General features: G+C 36.4%; 1 protein-coding gene and 1 long non-coding RNA gene across 2 annotated transcripts; both read right to left on the bottom strand.

Annotated features, from left to right (window-relative positions):
- Positions 1-807: 807 nt before the first annotated feature.
- LOC123225523 (serine/threonine-protein phosphatase BSL3-like) lies at positions 808-15969 on the bottom strand. Its single transcript, XM_044649521.1, has 21 exons — positions 15195-15969; positions 13606-13666; positions 13393-13471; positions 13188-13267; positions 13005-13099; positions 12725-12824; positions 12393-12462; positions 11420-11521; positions 11230-11311; positions 9546-9725; positions 8490-8757; positions 8180-8408; positions 7899-8069; positions 6043-6281; positions 3584-3668; positions 3382-3480; positions 3098-3297; positions 2936-3011; positions 1826-1961; positions 1601-1740; positions 808-1493 (listed from the first exon to the last, which is right to left on the bottom strand). Exons 1-21 carry the CDS (start codon positions 15607-15609, stop codon positions 1410-1412), a joined length of 2991 nt encoding a protein of 996 aa, XP_044505456.1. The 5' UTR covers positions 15610-15969; the 3' UTR covers positions 808-1409.
- On the bottom strand, positions 4518-6036 carry LOC123225524. Its single transcript, XR_006504146.1, has 2 exons — positions 4956-6036; positions 4518-4856 (listed from the first exon to the last, which is right to left on the bottom strand). It is a non-coding gene; the product is annotated as an uncharacterized LOC123225524 (long non-coding RNA).
- Positions 15970-16357: the final 388 nt, after the last annotated feature.

The following is a 16357-nucleotide window of genomic DNA, read 5'->3' as shown; positions in this document are numbered from 1 at the left end:
ACTTCTTTCTGAAGAGCAGTATTTTTGGAGAAGGGTATTATACTATGTTCCATTTATCTATGTAATAAGGTAAAATGATTTTAAAACCCTAATCACAATCTAGAGACCTACAACAATTGTTCTAAGCTCAAACTCCTTCTATAATAACAAGTTATACAAACTGTATAAAATGACCACCGATGTCACCAACACGTCAATTCATGACACTATACAAGTTAAAACCTTTAGTATAAAGTATGGAATGAGAACCTCTTGGTAATTATAATCGTTCCCTGAGACCTCCTCAATGTCTTTCACATATAAAACTCATCTCCTACTGAAATAAGAGCACATAATCACCTATTTTCTTTAACAAATGGATTTGTCTAGATTTATGGTATATTATTACTCATGTGACGCTACCTTTGATCCTATAATAAAATGGTCACATTGAAGCATCGAGACAATACTTTTAACATTCATATTATTACACTATGAAATTATAATTACAAAAACTAATACCATAACAACGTACATTGGCTTCTAACCATCAAACTAAACCACCGTTAAAGTGACCCATTCATCACAAATTTTACTTTTCAGCAATAACAGTCAAATCTAGCACCTTTCCAGGTACCGTGGAATTACAGGTTATTAGGTCATTGTTGAAGCTTTGATCATTGAGAATGGATATCCCGTGGAGTTTCTGCACCTGGAAAACAGTTCTCTACCATAATTCCAGATTCAAAGTCATTAAATGGTTAGCTCATTCAGTGATGTCAATTAGGTTGGGCGTTGAACAATAAATGAAATTAAAGCGCACGTAATAAAAAAGACACATTTTATAAGCAAAACTTCAAAATTATTGTCAGACCAAAATGCTTATATCTTCACACAATCGTTACATTAATTGACAACTACAGGAAGCAACACCTCTATGATACAAGGATGCCCACAAAGACTTTAGCACTATATCTCTCACCATCACATATAAGGGCCTCAAGCCCTCTTGATAGAGAAAAAAATATATATATTAGACCTAAAACGAGGAATAAAAAATATATAAACTAATCAGAAAAATACCCAGCACTACCACCAGCCCATAGAAGAAACAACAATGACTCACTTCTACCTGTCTGTCGCTCAATTCACAAACGGTGGACGGTCCAAACTGCAACTTGTGTATTAACCAACGTAAGCCTGCCTGCTGCCTGTCACCTGGTCCTCTTAAGTAATCTTCATCGTCTCAAGGCCCTATTAATTGTGGCCAAAACCAAAATTTCAGAAAGCCCTCGAATTTCTTCAGAATATGGATTACACGTTTGAGATTTCCTGTATATGGCACCATGCTCTATACAGAACACCGGATACTCCAGGTGCTAGCATGAGCCTAAAATGAGAGAATACAAAGCAATTGTGAAGACAGATTACTATATCCAAGCAAGAGAGCCCCGATCGTTTGCTACTTGAGGACGGCCTCGAGTCGGTGTCGGAGGTCTGTTAGCATTAAGCTCCTAATTGCAAGAAATCAATAAACAATGTAAACACTGGGAACGTTATACAAAAATCACAAAGAAAGATCTCACTATTCAGTGCAGATGGTTCTTTTAATTAGTTGCACCTGCATCCATGTATCTTCTATATGGCGTTCTGGTGATGCTTCAGGGGATGAAATTGCTGGTGGTAGAGGATGAATGAGTTTTGGAACCACCACAAGATCTCTACCCAAAACTAAGATTGCCCCAGCATTATTTGCTGTACCTATAGATTCAATAAAAGTGAAAAATCTTAAACATCCGTGGTACTCAGAAACTGTACCAATCATGGAAAGAGAAAGGCTACATACCACAGTAATTGGTAGCTGAGAAAAGTGTAATTAAATGTCCTTGGGCAAACCGCTCAAAGCCATCCATCACACATTCATGTGCACGTACAATCAATTGAAGATCATTGTTATTGCAAAATTCCATAACTCGATCAGGCTGCAAAGCAAGCTTTCTAACATGAGCACAAATCGCAAATCTAAAATAAAGACATCAGGTGCAAAATTTCCGAGAAACCATTAACCAAATTGACACCATGGACAACAGCCTATAAGTAGAATTTTAATTTTAACATGTTTCACGCATGATTGAGTTTGTTTAACCTAGTTATAATATGACTTCAAATACACACAGATGCAATCACAGATCTAATCTGTTTCATGTCATAATTTTATCAATAGAATGAAAAAACTATCAAGATTTGGACAAAAGACTTGTATTCTCACAATGCAGGTTTGACACTATCTAAACTGATAGATCTGCATTCAGGATCAGCAAGCTCAAGAAATGAATAAGTAATTTGATTTCATTGTAAAAAAAAAAAGGATTAAAGGGTAACCCAACCAGTAAATTCTATTGGATGAATGGCCCTAAAAATTTATGTTTACAATTGAAGTAAAGGAATAGTAAAAGATTGAATAAGTGGATTCCCCACTGCTTTGGTTGACTGCTGAGTGTTCAATGCTTATTTAAGACTGAATCCTTCAAAGGCATGGTGTAGTTCGCAAGGGCAGAGTGAATTACAAGGCTAAATGATGATTGTGCAGCTTGAAACTAAAATCCTGGATTTGGAAATTACAATCAGCAAATTCAGACCACCGAAAAGTGAGGAAATAGCTTTGGGCATGGGGCTGTATCTTTTAAAACATTCTAAATTTCATAGATAAATCTCCAAATTCTAGTGCATCTATAAAAAGAATTCTCAGTGCAGGGAATGACATGTATCAAAAGAAATTAATTTCTACAATCTCAATGCATCTGTGACAATTAAACGTTTGAAATTTTCAGCCATATATTTCACGAAAAAGTCCTTCAAAATTATATCGTAGCACCTGAACTTATGAGTAAATATTGAAGTACTTGTGAAAAACATTATACCAATACAAAAATTGAAGAAATGTAAAGAAACTCACCCCAAATGTAACTAAACCTGGACCCCTAGCATTTGGTCTCAGTCCTTCCACACTGTCATTTTCAGTCGGATCGGACCTGAGGGAAAAACATATTGCACTGTCCTTGAAAACTCGGAACATAATTGAAAGCATAAAAGTGAAACAGTGTAGACATGCACTGACCACAATAGATCCATAAGCACAATTGAGCCAGCTTCCATGGTAATTGGACGTTGAAGATTTTCAATCTGTTCCACATGATTTATTGACCGACCAATACCACCATGCATACAGATTATTTTCTTTTCAATTAGAGCAGCCAAAGGAAGCCAATTGAACAAACGATTTATCCTATGCCAAGCCCAAATTCCATCTCTCTCACCCTGTTTGATAATGTATTAGATTGCCAGAGAAAACAGTTAACACTGAAGTAAAACAGACACTTTCAGAAACATAGACTAAGATACCATGCGCTCAATGCACTCAATCCTGAAACCAAAGAGGGCATTAATGTCTGCAGCTTCATGGTTCCCACGAATTAGATGCACATTGTTGGGATATTCAACCTGCAAAATTGACATAATGATACAATAATAAGTCCATCTCCAAGAAAAAGTTCAGTTTGAAAGATTGATGATACAGAAAAACAGAAAAGCCAACGAATGGTACCTTCAGAGCAAGCAGTAGAGTGATGGTCTCAAGGCTGTGCTGGCCACGATCAACATAATCTCCCAAGAAGAGATAATCAATGTATCTGCAGTTATTTTATGAAATTAAGTGTCATGGAATTTCCCAGGCTAAAGTTGAATGTAAAATGTAGCAATCAGTATGTATTTCAATGCATAAAGCTGTAATCTTGCAACTGCAAATAAACCAACCATCTATGCTTGTAAGGGGACAAAACCTACCCACTTAATCAAAATAAAAGAATGATAGAGACAGAATGAGTACGATAGAATGCATGCATACGTAAGTGGAAGAATGGAAGGATGGAGGAGGGCGGATATAACATATTAATTATTAATAAGCCTCCTATCCTGCCAAAATAAACAAAAATAAAAAACCTCCAATTCTAAGAAGCTCATATATTAGTCTCAAAGCCATGCTTCCAAGCACATTAACTTTATGTACACCTTTCAGCAGAATGTTTGCTCGAGAAACATGGGTAAAACTTCACAAAATAAAACAAATATTACGGATAAAGAAAAAATAAATTTCTCTGTACTCTATTGCACCAGTATCATTGGCAAACGAACAAAATAAAACTACCACAAGCCATCTAAAATAAGGATCATTATACAGACTAAATAGTGGCTCAAAAAAGATGAAATTATAAAGCTGTACTTCAACTCCTTAGTGATTTCAACTCACAACAATGGAAAAAGACAATTATAAAAATCACGAGACCATCTGATCAGAATCAAATGGCAAATAAATTGTAACTTACAAAAGAACAAGTTTTGAATCTCACTTCCCCTGTTTTTACAGTTATATAGATTTATACAAATAAAGCATCAAGCTTCTAAACCTCAATTGTAATGTCTTAAGATCCCAGCTGATATCCAATTAACCAACAGTAATCACACTCAAACAGAAACTGAAATGAAGGAAATGGCTATTTTATTGATAAAAGGGGTTCAATATTTACAATACGTGGATAAACCAGCAATCCGAAGAGTCGGAGCCTCCCAATTCTGGTTATTCAAGGCGCCAAAACCTCTCGAATCAGCCTAAAATACTGCCCATAGCCAAAGCTGCCTAAACCTTAAATTTCTTCCTTCGTTTTACAGCCCTAACTACCCTTAATGTACGAAAGCCTGCCCTCTAAAATTGGGATGTGTGTCCCAAAAGCCCTAGCTCCTAACATCACTTGCCCCTTTGAGAATCACCTTGTCTTTAAGGCGTGAAAATTGGATTTTTCTTTTCTTTGGTAGCAGACCACCTGTTCATTAAAACTACCTCAAAAAAGTTTGCAATACCATAGAAGTTTAACATAGCTACTAAAAAAAGAGCTTCAAACACCGGTAGATCCAAAACCTACTTCACCATTGATTCAGCTTTTCCTGTGGCAATTCGCATTCTTCCATGACAAAATTGCACCAGAAACCCCAAATCTCACCGCTTTGATACCAAAATGTTAGAAACCAATCCAATATTCAATCAATCAAAAAAGTAAACTCACCCAAAAGCAACTAAAATGAAGGAATTTTATTGATAAAGAGGGTTCAATATTTACCATAAGTGGATAAACTGACAATTCAATTAGTCGTGACCTCACAATTCCGACACGGCTACCCGCAGCCAAAACTACCTGAACCCTAATTTTCTTCCTTTCTCCCTTTTACAACCCTAACTACCCTTTATATAGTAAACCCTACCCTCTAAAATTAGGACACGTGTCCCCAAAAACCGTAGCTCCTAACATATTGTCACAAATTGTGTAACTATACTAACATTTGATGGAAGAGAAGCAATTGTGACCACTCTCAAACACCACATCACAACTTTCCCATCTACATGCCCAAGCCAACACTAGGTGTCATTATCGATGTTACCTACATCAGCACCTGCAATTAACATTGCCACTATCATTTCCACCACCAAAACCACCATTATTACATACTAACAAATGCACCTTCATCACCACCAAGTCATTGTAATCCTGAAATTAACCTTACTAAGGAAAACACAACCACCTCGTCAACCACATAATGCCGATTCATTTGTAAGTCAAAGTTAATCCATTGTTCATTCATAACTACTACGTCACTTCAGTTCACAAAAACGCAAGCATGGGTAATCACTCCAAAGGCAATAGTTTATCAATCCAAAAATCAAAGTCTGACATTAGAGCAAACTAAACACTTAGAAATAATCATTCTTATCAAAAATAAAGAAAAACTGAACAGTCATGACTAAACAGCACTTTTATTGTAATACAAAGTTAAAAGTACCCTACAGGTTCCTCAAAGGACTTTTGCAATATTAGTAAATACAACAGAATCCTCAGTTTACGTAGGTCCGACTAAGTAAAAGAATTATCAAACTTTGAGAAAAAAATTCAACTTAAATTTGGAACCACATAGTGTGCATAATAAGAAGGAAAAATAAATCATAAAATTGCTTACGCAATGTCACCAGCTGTTGAAGGTGCACCATACTCATCAAAAAGGCGCATGAGGTCTCCAAACTGCCCATGCAGATCACCAAATATTTTGATAGGAGCCTTAAGTTGTAAGACACTTGGTTCACTAGAAAATATTCGCTCAGCACTATCACAAAGATCTGCTATTTCATTGCAGTCTAAGAAAAATTGTCGTCGGACAGGGGGCTTCCAGCCTCGAGGCTTTAAAAGATGTGCTATGACCTGGATAAAAGGAAAAAAGGCATAATTTATTATATAAGTAACTAAAATTAAGGACAGGGACTCAACATAGGCAATGACAAGTCATGAAAACGAAAGTTAAGGAAGCAATCTGACATCCACACAAGCTAGGCTTAAAATAATTTTAATTTTTTCAATCTTTTTTTTTTTGGTTAAGAGTTTGATCATAACAAGTAGGTGAAACCTTTAGTCCAATGACCAACCGAACGACCACTGCATCAATTAAGTCTAGAGTTTAATTTTGATATGTCACCAATGGATTTTGAACCCATGCTCTCTTACTTGGGTAATCCCCACTTTTGCCACTCAAACTACCCCTTTTGAGGGCTTTTCAATCATTAGTGTGGGTCTAACATAAACTAATTGAAAACTTCAAATTGCTCAAATACCTATGCGACACACAAAGTACAGACATGGGCTTGAAAAATTCACTGATCATCCCCACAGATTAATACTCACACACAAGCTGTCCCATAGACGAACCATGGAAATGTGTCGATTACCTCATGAGGGCTGAAGGGAACTTCCATATGCCCACACCTTATGCAAAAACATTGAAAATAGTGGATTTTTTGTGCAATAGAGGATTTTAGATATAACTTTTCACCTAAAGTACATAAAAAATATGAGACATGAGCAAGCCCAGAGCTACTCTGTCCCAACATTTGAAGGTAGATGAATGTGACACTGCACAACTGTAATCCAACATAAATGACAAGGTCATGCAACACACAAAAAAAAAAAAACATGGAACATTTTTAAATCATCTAAAATCATAAATGATATTCTAAGTTGGTTGATACCTATAAAAGTGTTATGCAAATAACATGGGAATAAATTTTTGGAGCAAGAATATTTACACATGATGATCTTTATGTAGGTCCCATGACCATACATCAAAACATGTTAAAACTTTACACACAGCACAATTTGCAAATTTCACACAACAGGAAACTCTGTAGCCCAACAGCTAAAGTTAAAAAGGATGACAAAGATTGTCACCAATACACAGAATGCTACTATCGTCCATGAATGCCCCCAAAAGCCACCAAAAGTAACATAAACTTCCAAAAAAGAAGGAAATAAATAATAATACTAATAACCCAGAGTTAAGACCAAGTAGAATTCAGAGACGTGAACTTCAGAAATTGATTTTTAGTTGTTGCATAGACTGGAGTTGGGGATTCAAATCATTATATCACTTCTGGAGGAAAGGCCCTTCAGAGCTTTATTTTTAGTTGTTTCGTAGACTGAGGTTAGTGATTCAAATCATTAATTCACTTCAGGAGGAAATACCCAGGGTTATTAATGTTTAGAAAAGAGACCATGGTGAAGTACAAATGTTAATGTCTATAATAGGTATAACAGATTACAAGTGAACTCTCATCAAAATTTGCGAATCTGTGTCTGCGTATGCATGGTTGTTTAGTTACTCTAATGGTGAAAAAGCCTTTTTACCTTTCCATTCTTATTTAAGTAGAATTAAAAATAAAATAGTCAATCAATTCTATCTATGGTGATTGACTAATTGGATGGGGTTCACTGCCAAGTTGTAAAGCTTCATGGGTGGGATCCACAAACTTTACTCATCAATTTTACCTTCTTTGGGACACTATTGATGGACATCTGGCGATCTAATAGCTTCCTCGCTGCCGTTGCACTTTCAGGGGTCCCATAGCTGACCCTCCTCCCCTCATTTTCAAACTGGTCAATAGAAAGCTGTCGGACCATACCACCTAATGCTCCACCAGTCTCTGCAGCGACAACAACCTAATACAGCGTGAAAGAACACATCAGACTTGAAGCCGTGAAATAAGCACCTTCAAGCTAATATAGGATCACAATAACTTTTGACTCAGCCATCAAAATCTTGTCCTTACTGCTCTATGATGCAGCCGGACTCCAGCTGGAGCAATGCTATTTGACCCAACAGAATCAGGTTTAATCATCTGTTTCCCACTAGGGGTAGCCTCTGCACCACGATCTCTGTCTGGTAATTCAACTTCTCCATTAACTTGCCGTGCCTTGACAGCAGCCAATGTAGCACTGATAGCCTCAGCTTCTGCAGCTGATGCTTGAACTAACGACTCAACACCCTTGCTTAATCTCCTGCACAAGAATTCAACGTAAGCGACTCTTTTGAATGAGACCCAACCATAGCAATCATGACATGCACCAAAGCTAGCTCACCTAGAACCTTGGAGCAAGGCATTTTCAGTGCTTATATCAGTATACATGTCACCATTAATAGGAGGAGCAACTGGATTTCCCAGCACAACTGCACCATCAGGAGCTGCTTCAGGCATTGCTTGTCTTGCTCTTTCATCAGCAAATCCATACCTTCCAAGTCGCCCTGCTTGCACATTTGATGCAGCAGCAGCAGCGGCATGTGAAGCTGCAGAAGTCGTCTCGGCAGCTGCCAGATCTTCCGCAACAAGTAGGTCATCAAGCAACACCCCTGAAACATAAGCATACAGATCAATACTATGATGCCATAGTATAAATTGTCAGCTTGCAAGATCATGCCTTGACATTTTTAAAACATAAAAAATCGAGAAAAATAACAGTGACTAAAGGGGCATGTTGATACATTCTAACATGCAAGCTACAAAGACAACATCAAGCTTTTATCATCTCTCTTCAAATATAAGGTAGTCATTCACTGCCAAGTCTTTTTCCCTTTTACCAAGTTCCCCAAAAATTTCACAAAATTCATTGATTATTTTCTCAACACCACATATGTTCCATAAAAGTTTCAATCTGATTCTGCATCTTTTGAAATCCTCTTACAGATACCATCAACAAATCCTCTTATAGGTGCCACCATCAACATATGCCAACTGAATTCTTTGAAATGAAATCAACATAACTTTTCATCAACTGGGGAATCCTATTTCTGGAAAGTGCATATTTCTTAACTGGTGGCACATCCCATCTTGAACTAATTCAGCACAAACATAGAATACACAAAGCTTGAAGATATATTATGTCAATGCTAGTTATATGTCAAATAAAAAAGGCCTCCAATTAATTCAGGTAAAGAAACCAGTATCATCTATTTTCTCCAAAAAATTTCTATTGGCAGTGCAAGATTGTGCAGTGGAATATGCTGCTAATTTTGGCAAAAACATATAAGATCCCTTATCAGGCAAAAGTATGAAGACAGATGTAATGCTAGGTTTGTATTAGATATAGGATACATTGGAAAGAATGACAGCAAATTATCAAGTCAAATGTATATCTTACCCCCACGTAAACCTCCATAAATAAATATCAAGTCACCAACTGCAGCAGCAGCATGCCTGCAACGCCTTGTCAGCTCAACTGCAGCATCTCCACCGGCTGCATCAGCACTGTATCGGCCTGTCCTAGGACTAGTAACGACAGATTTTGTATCACACCAAACTCCAGCTGCAGTATCCAAGACTATAGAAAGGAAAACACAAGGGACCAGTAAGATTTCTATAAATGCACAGCTCCTGACAGAATATACATTCCCCTGGCATAAAAAACACCCAGGATAAAAAAATTTTAAAAAAATCAGCAATAACAATAAACAGTTCTGGTCATGTGCATCCGCAGCTGTGACTGATTCTTTTCCTCTTAAACATTAAAGAGTCATTTACTTTGACACAGCAGTAGAAATATAACCAATAGATTGCAAACAAAAACAATTTCAAACTTCCAGAAAAGAAAAAAAAAGATTAACAATGATAAAAAGACTAAAAAAAATTTTTTTTTTTTCTTTCCTAAAAGAAAAGATAAATCCATCTTACACTAACAGCAACAATAAAACAAACAAAAACAAAAACAAGATTTAACTTCTCAGAGAAGGCAAGTGACGATGAGATAATCTGTTACTTTTGCTCAAACTAAAAACATGATTGCTGCAACATACTTACCAGAAAAAAGACACAAAAGGTTAGAACAAGTTGATAAGAACCTTGCTTCTAACCAAGAAGCCAAGGGTTGAAATACACTAGAAATACCTACGTAAGGTATAATGTCACAAAAATTTCGGGGATTTGTCACAGAGGGAAAAAAAAGAGCAGGAAGGAAAAAGAAAGGAACATCTAGAACCATCAAATTATAATTTCCAAGAAAACCAATCAATAACTAGCTTAATTATATACTGCAAAGTATTTTGCAAGTACAATATCTTCCAAGTCCTACTCAAGTACAATTATTCAAAATCTAGAAGATATGTATGCAAACTCCTTCAATAAATGAAAACAAATAGTAAGAGAAACTTCCCATAGTGTTTACCTATTAAGGATTGTATCATTCAACTATAAATACCATGTGCAACAATTAAGCAGCCTAGATGTGAACTGGATTTTCTTATTCCTCCACAATATTTCACTTTGACATCGTTCTTCCCATATTCCACAATAGATATTTACAAACTCAACACTTAACACCATCAATAATTGAACCCTAACAAAGCCTAAGACATTAGAAACTACAATTGCAGGCCCTGCAACCTGGTACGTTTTAATTTACCATAACTGCCACAAACCATGCATTCATCCATCTGTTACCTGGTATTTTTTAACAGACCCTTTAACCCGAAATTCTAAATTGTAACAACCTTTAGCCTCAAACTACACCAAGAAGAAGCTAAAGCGATATACTTAAAATTTCAGAAAATAATAAATAAAACATTAAATTGACACAGATATACGCATATACATGCAGTATATATGCACAATATTTCTAACATGAACATATATGCATCAGAAGTGACAGAGAAAGAGGTCATAAATGACATATAGAACTATCTCAACCATTTACATGCCTTCTATCTCTGGAAACACATGTTCAACATATACAAGTAAAAAGATCTCATCAAACCACGAAATACAAGGTCATGCATCACAATTTACCAAAAAAGTAGAGGTCAAAGATTCCAAAAACCAAATTCAAATACCTGCAACACTTGATGAATCTTCTACCATGCGTCCTCCACCAAGTGCCCCTCCAGACACATGAAGCCGTGCATTAACAAAGACCTAGAAGCATGGTAAGTATTCACTGATTGACCTTTTGCCACAAAACAAATAAAAGAAAAGAAGAGAGGCCATAGAATTAAGGAAAATTAAGGGAAAAAGATAACCCACTGCTGCATGTTGGTATCTTGGAGATGGTGAGACACCAGGAGCAATAGCCCATTCCCAACGACCATCTCTATGCTTAGCAAGTCCATATGCACTTGCCAAAGGCTGCAAATACAAGAGTTTGGATCACACAACAGAATAAATGTTGCATTAAATGTAAACAAGAATTTTCACAATCAGCTTATGAAAACACAAGCGCGAACACAAGCAGGGAATGCAACAAACTTTTTTATATTAGACACTAATGATAGGGGAAAAAACCAGAATGCATGACGAGAAACTAATATTCTTACATACTGTACACAGCTTGAATTTTCATATATATGAGACAACATTCACAATGAGAAAACTAACCAAACCAACTGAAACTGTTCATATATGTGAAAATTCAAAAGAAGAAACTATGTTCACTTAACTATTTTCTCTTTCCAAAATTAACATGAGATCAAAATATGAGAGCCTTCAGCTCCCTTAACCCAAAAATCAACACCCAAGGAATACATACACATTACGTCATTGAAACATCAACTCTCAAATAATGTAACCGCCCAGCCCCACATCCAGGAAAATAAAGAACCATTGAAAAGTTTGAACATCAGCAAAAAGAAAGCTATACAAGGAGGGTAAAACAAGGAAGTTCAAAATTATAAGCGGGCACTAGCAGCTGGCTATCAAAAAGCTAAACATGTCTTTACTCATAATTACAACACAGTCACAGTTTTTTTCAATTAAAATTTTATAACTACCAGTATTGTCTTGCAAATATAATTTATATCCCCAGCCATCCTCAAATCTAAACCTTCAAAGAAAGATTATCTTCCAAACAAAACCTTAACTAATACAAGGTGTGGAAAATACCAAAATAAGTTTTATGTCCACCATGAAGGAAATAATTTGTCATAACATTCTCAAAAAGTAGAAAGCAAGTCTACAGAGAAAGAACATCAAAACTAAAAGCAAGTTTGTGCATACTCACCACACTGCTGGCATCCCTCCCTCCACAAAGCAGAAGAAGGCCATCAGAACGAGCACTTGCAGTTGCATACCTATTCCAACATAAAAGATCAGACAGGAAAACAACTTGAATATATCTTGGGTCAGTTCTAGGTTTAAGCGAGAAACAAAATCCAAACCACTCAAATGCAACCAAACAATTTATGACATAAATCATTTAAGCAACTGCCAGTTATGGTCCATATTTGATAAATAAAACGTACTGCTCTGAATGCTTTGAATTCAATATGTAAATAATAAGAAAGATTGGTGAAGGTATCACTTAGCATTCATGCAAGAGGAGAAAAAATTTACATGCATGGAGGTGGACCCTCGCCCTCAGGTTCCAACTTACGCCATTCATAAGGCTTTGCAGCTGTATCTAGGGCCCATACATCAGCCAAAGGTCGCTTTCCTGAAAAGCAAAGAGCAAACATTTTTCATAATTCACAATGATTTTAGACATTTATAACTCGAAACAACCAAAATTTCTACCAAATATTATGATGCATTTTTCTCCATTTATTGTCTTTTTTCTTTTTTACGTCAACATAATGCACACACGACATAGAGACTAGACGGTGAAGTGACTTACCATCATTCCCACCAATTGCCATGAGATACCGTTGACCCACTAATGCCATCACATGTCCATAGCGTGGCCCAGGTCCAGGGCCTTGAACAACAACTCTACAAAACATTCACATCCATTTTAATAAATATAAATTTCCAAAAAAATTTTTAAAAAAAAAGCAAGAACATCCTTCAAAAGTTTAACCTATGCCATCGAGGCCGTTGCTGTGTGAGGTCAAGAACATGGAGATCCTCAGCAGACAAACCAGCTGGACCAATGCCACCCTGCATTGAAATGGACAATTCCAGTAAAAATTTTAATGTTTTGTCTTTTTCTTATTTGGTGTGCGTGGGGTTGGGGGGAGGGAGGGTGAAACAGCAAGCTTCTCAGAAAATGCAATGTACTCTACCTGAATAACTACCATAGTCCCCACAGCTGTTGCCACGTGTGCAGCCCTTGGCGTGGGTGGTTCTCCAAAAGGAGTGATCCTGAAAAATAACAGTTATTATAAGCATGAATCTTTAATGAACACAAAAACATCAACACAGGGCAGAAAAATACAGGTAGTTTAAAAAAAAAGCCATGGGCTAGCAGGATAATAAATCCTTCCTCCCAGACTTACCTAGACCATTTATTTGTTGAAAAATCATAGCAATGCACATCAGCTGTGGCACCTGCTAGTCCTGCAATTCAAGTCAAACATATTAGTTTCAAGAAAATTTTAAGAGATGAATTATAAATCATAATTATTCTTCAGCTTATGCCATTTCTAAGTGTAGATAAGTAGTGGAAAGAAGATGGTATATTCTTATTAAACCAGTTCTTCTACAATAGATGCAACACCACTAGCAGTCCAAGATACTAGCATTTGCACCACAAACAAAAACTGAATAACTAAAACACAGAACCTGACTCATAATCAGGATTATAAAGACTTCCGCAATAACACTAACGCCAAATCATTTAAAAGAAATCTAATAACACTATGCAATTCAATTTTTGTTTTACAAACATAAAAATAAAGTAGAAAACACATTTTAGAAATAAGAATTATGAAACCACAAAATTCAAGTCAGGTTCTGTGTTTTAGTTATTTAGAAACCATTTTATAAAACAAGATCTATGGATACACACAACATAAATGAAAGACATTTTATCACCAAAACATGCACATCGATATATAAATTCAGTATAAAAAGGTTACATAGGCACATAGATCATTTCCCTTTTTTTTTTGGTATCATCTAAAGAAACTAAAGACATTAAGACACAACCATGTGTCATTTGATCTGACTTCAGAAACTATGATTCAAATTCCAAAAAAAAACAGTGAGTTCAGCCAAAAGCATCCCAAATAGTAACGGAAGAAAAAATAAACAACTCGAATTAGTCAGGAAAAAACAGAACCAAGCATCATAGTCCAATTATACCATGTAACCAAATCATGCCAAAGTAACCCTTTTTCTTGGTAAGTATGCCAGTGTAACCTAATTAACAAAAATTAGACTTAAATTACTTGAACCCTTCAATCCATTTACAAATGGATTTTTATTAACAGTATATGATAAAAAGAATATAAGCAAATACGACAACTTAAATTATTTTGCCTTCAACCCAAGCACACTTGATATGCCACTTAGATTGCTGATTTTCGTTTCTTTTGCCCAGACAATTACATTAAGTGAAACAACAAAACCACAGCGGATTTTAGTTGGAAAAAATCTACATAAAAAAACTCAGTTTAATCATGCGATAAACAATGATCATATTTGAAAGGAATAAAAAAGCTGCTGTTTTTGTGTCACTCAGACTACAACTTGTTCAGAAACTATGCAGAGCCTATAAACCAAAACAACCTAGTCATCCAGTTTCAACCATTTTGGCTTCAACAAAATTAAGATTTCTCACATATTAACCAAAAGTTGCAGCTGGCATTACTTAATTCCACAAAAATTGCTTCCAAGCTTATATTGGCTTTGGTAAAAGAAGAGATTCTCATTTAACCTCAGAACCTCCCATTACTTGGTAAAAGATGTATCCTAAACTACTAGGGCAACAACATAAGCCGGCACTTAACATGATACCTAATTTCCAGCAACAATTCTTATATTCTCAATCCTCAAGTCAGTTAACCTCCCATAAAATTAAAATTTTAAGCAGCATGTATCTTTGTAATGCAACAAAAATAATTAATGAATAAAGAAAACCTACTAATGCCAGCGCTTCCGGCAGAAGAAGGTGTTCCAGAAGCCACAGAGTTGCCCTCAAGTGCGGTCGCACCACCAAACAATATCAGCCTAGGCCCAATATAATTAGGCGTACCCTCCTCTCCAACTGCAGTAACGGCCGTTAACGTGTGGCCGCACCTCGGGCCCGGCCCATCCTCCTTCTTCTCTATAATCGCATTCACCGCCGAGTAAGTAGGAGCGCACTTCGGCCCCACCACCGGACTCTGCTGCTGTTGCTGTTGCTGTGACGGTGGAGCCGCAGCCGAAGCAGTCGGAGATCCAGGAGGCTGCTCGGCTATTTGCTCCCTCTCCATCGGTGCCGGAGACGTCACCGTATTCTGCTTCTGTAAGGACGGATCGTGATCGGCATCCGGCACCATATTTGAATCCACATCCATTGCTTTACTCCAATGACCTTAACCCTAGCTTCGAGATCGGAGCTAGAATCAACACAATTCCACATCTCTTATCAACATTTCTTCTCAAATTCCGTTTCAACCAATAAATTCACAATTGAAAACCGTAAACCCTAAGCTCGGATCCTGTAATCTCAAATTCGATTGATTTCCGTGAAATTTAAAAAAAAAAAAATTACATAAAAATAAGTTGATTTAGGTTTTGTTCATTCTATTCGTCAACAAAATTTTCTCACACTTTCTATTTCAATTCTATAAGCGGAGACAGTCGAAGAATAGAAAAGAAAAGAAAAGAAAACGGAACGGATATGATTTCAAAGCCTTAACAAAAATACAAGGAGAAAATTAAAAAACATCATAAATTAACAGTGTTTTGAATTAATTTATCTTAATTATTAAATATTTAATGAATAAAATAAATAAATGTCCGAGTAAATAATTATTCAATTTTAATTTTATTACCGTGAGCAACCGGTAAATGTTGTGTACGGACTGGGTCAGTGACGGCTGAGAAGGGGAAAAAGAGAACCTGGGAAACCGGGTGTGACTTCAGATATTAACGGTGATCACCGGTTCCTATTTGTAAGGAATATTAGGCATTGCCAGAAGAAATAAGGTGGACAGTACGAGAGGAACACGCGCTGCGTATGTCGCGTGGTTGTAATATCCAGTTGAGGCTATTTTGCTTGTTTTCAGGCGGTTCAATTAGTGAACACAGTTCAATCCAAAT

This window comes from Mangifera indica, chromosome 9 (assembly GCF_011075055.1).
Source record: "Mangifera indica cultivar Alphonso chromosome 9, CATAS_Mindica_2.1, whole genome shotgun sequence".
In the NCBI taxonomy this organism is placed as follows: Eukaryota; Viridiplantae; Streptophyta; class Magnoliopsida; order Sapindales; family Anacardiaceae; genus Mangifera; species Mangifera indica.
This window is presented reverse-complemented; position numbering and strand designations above follow the sequence as displayed.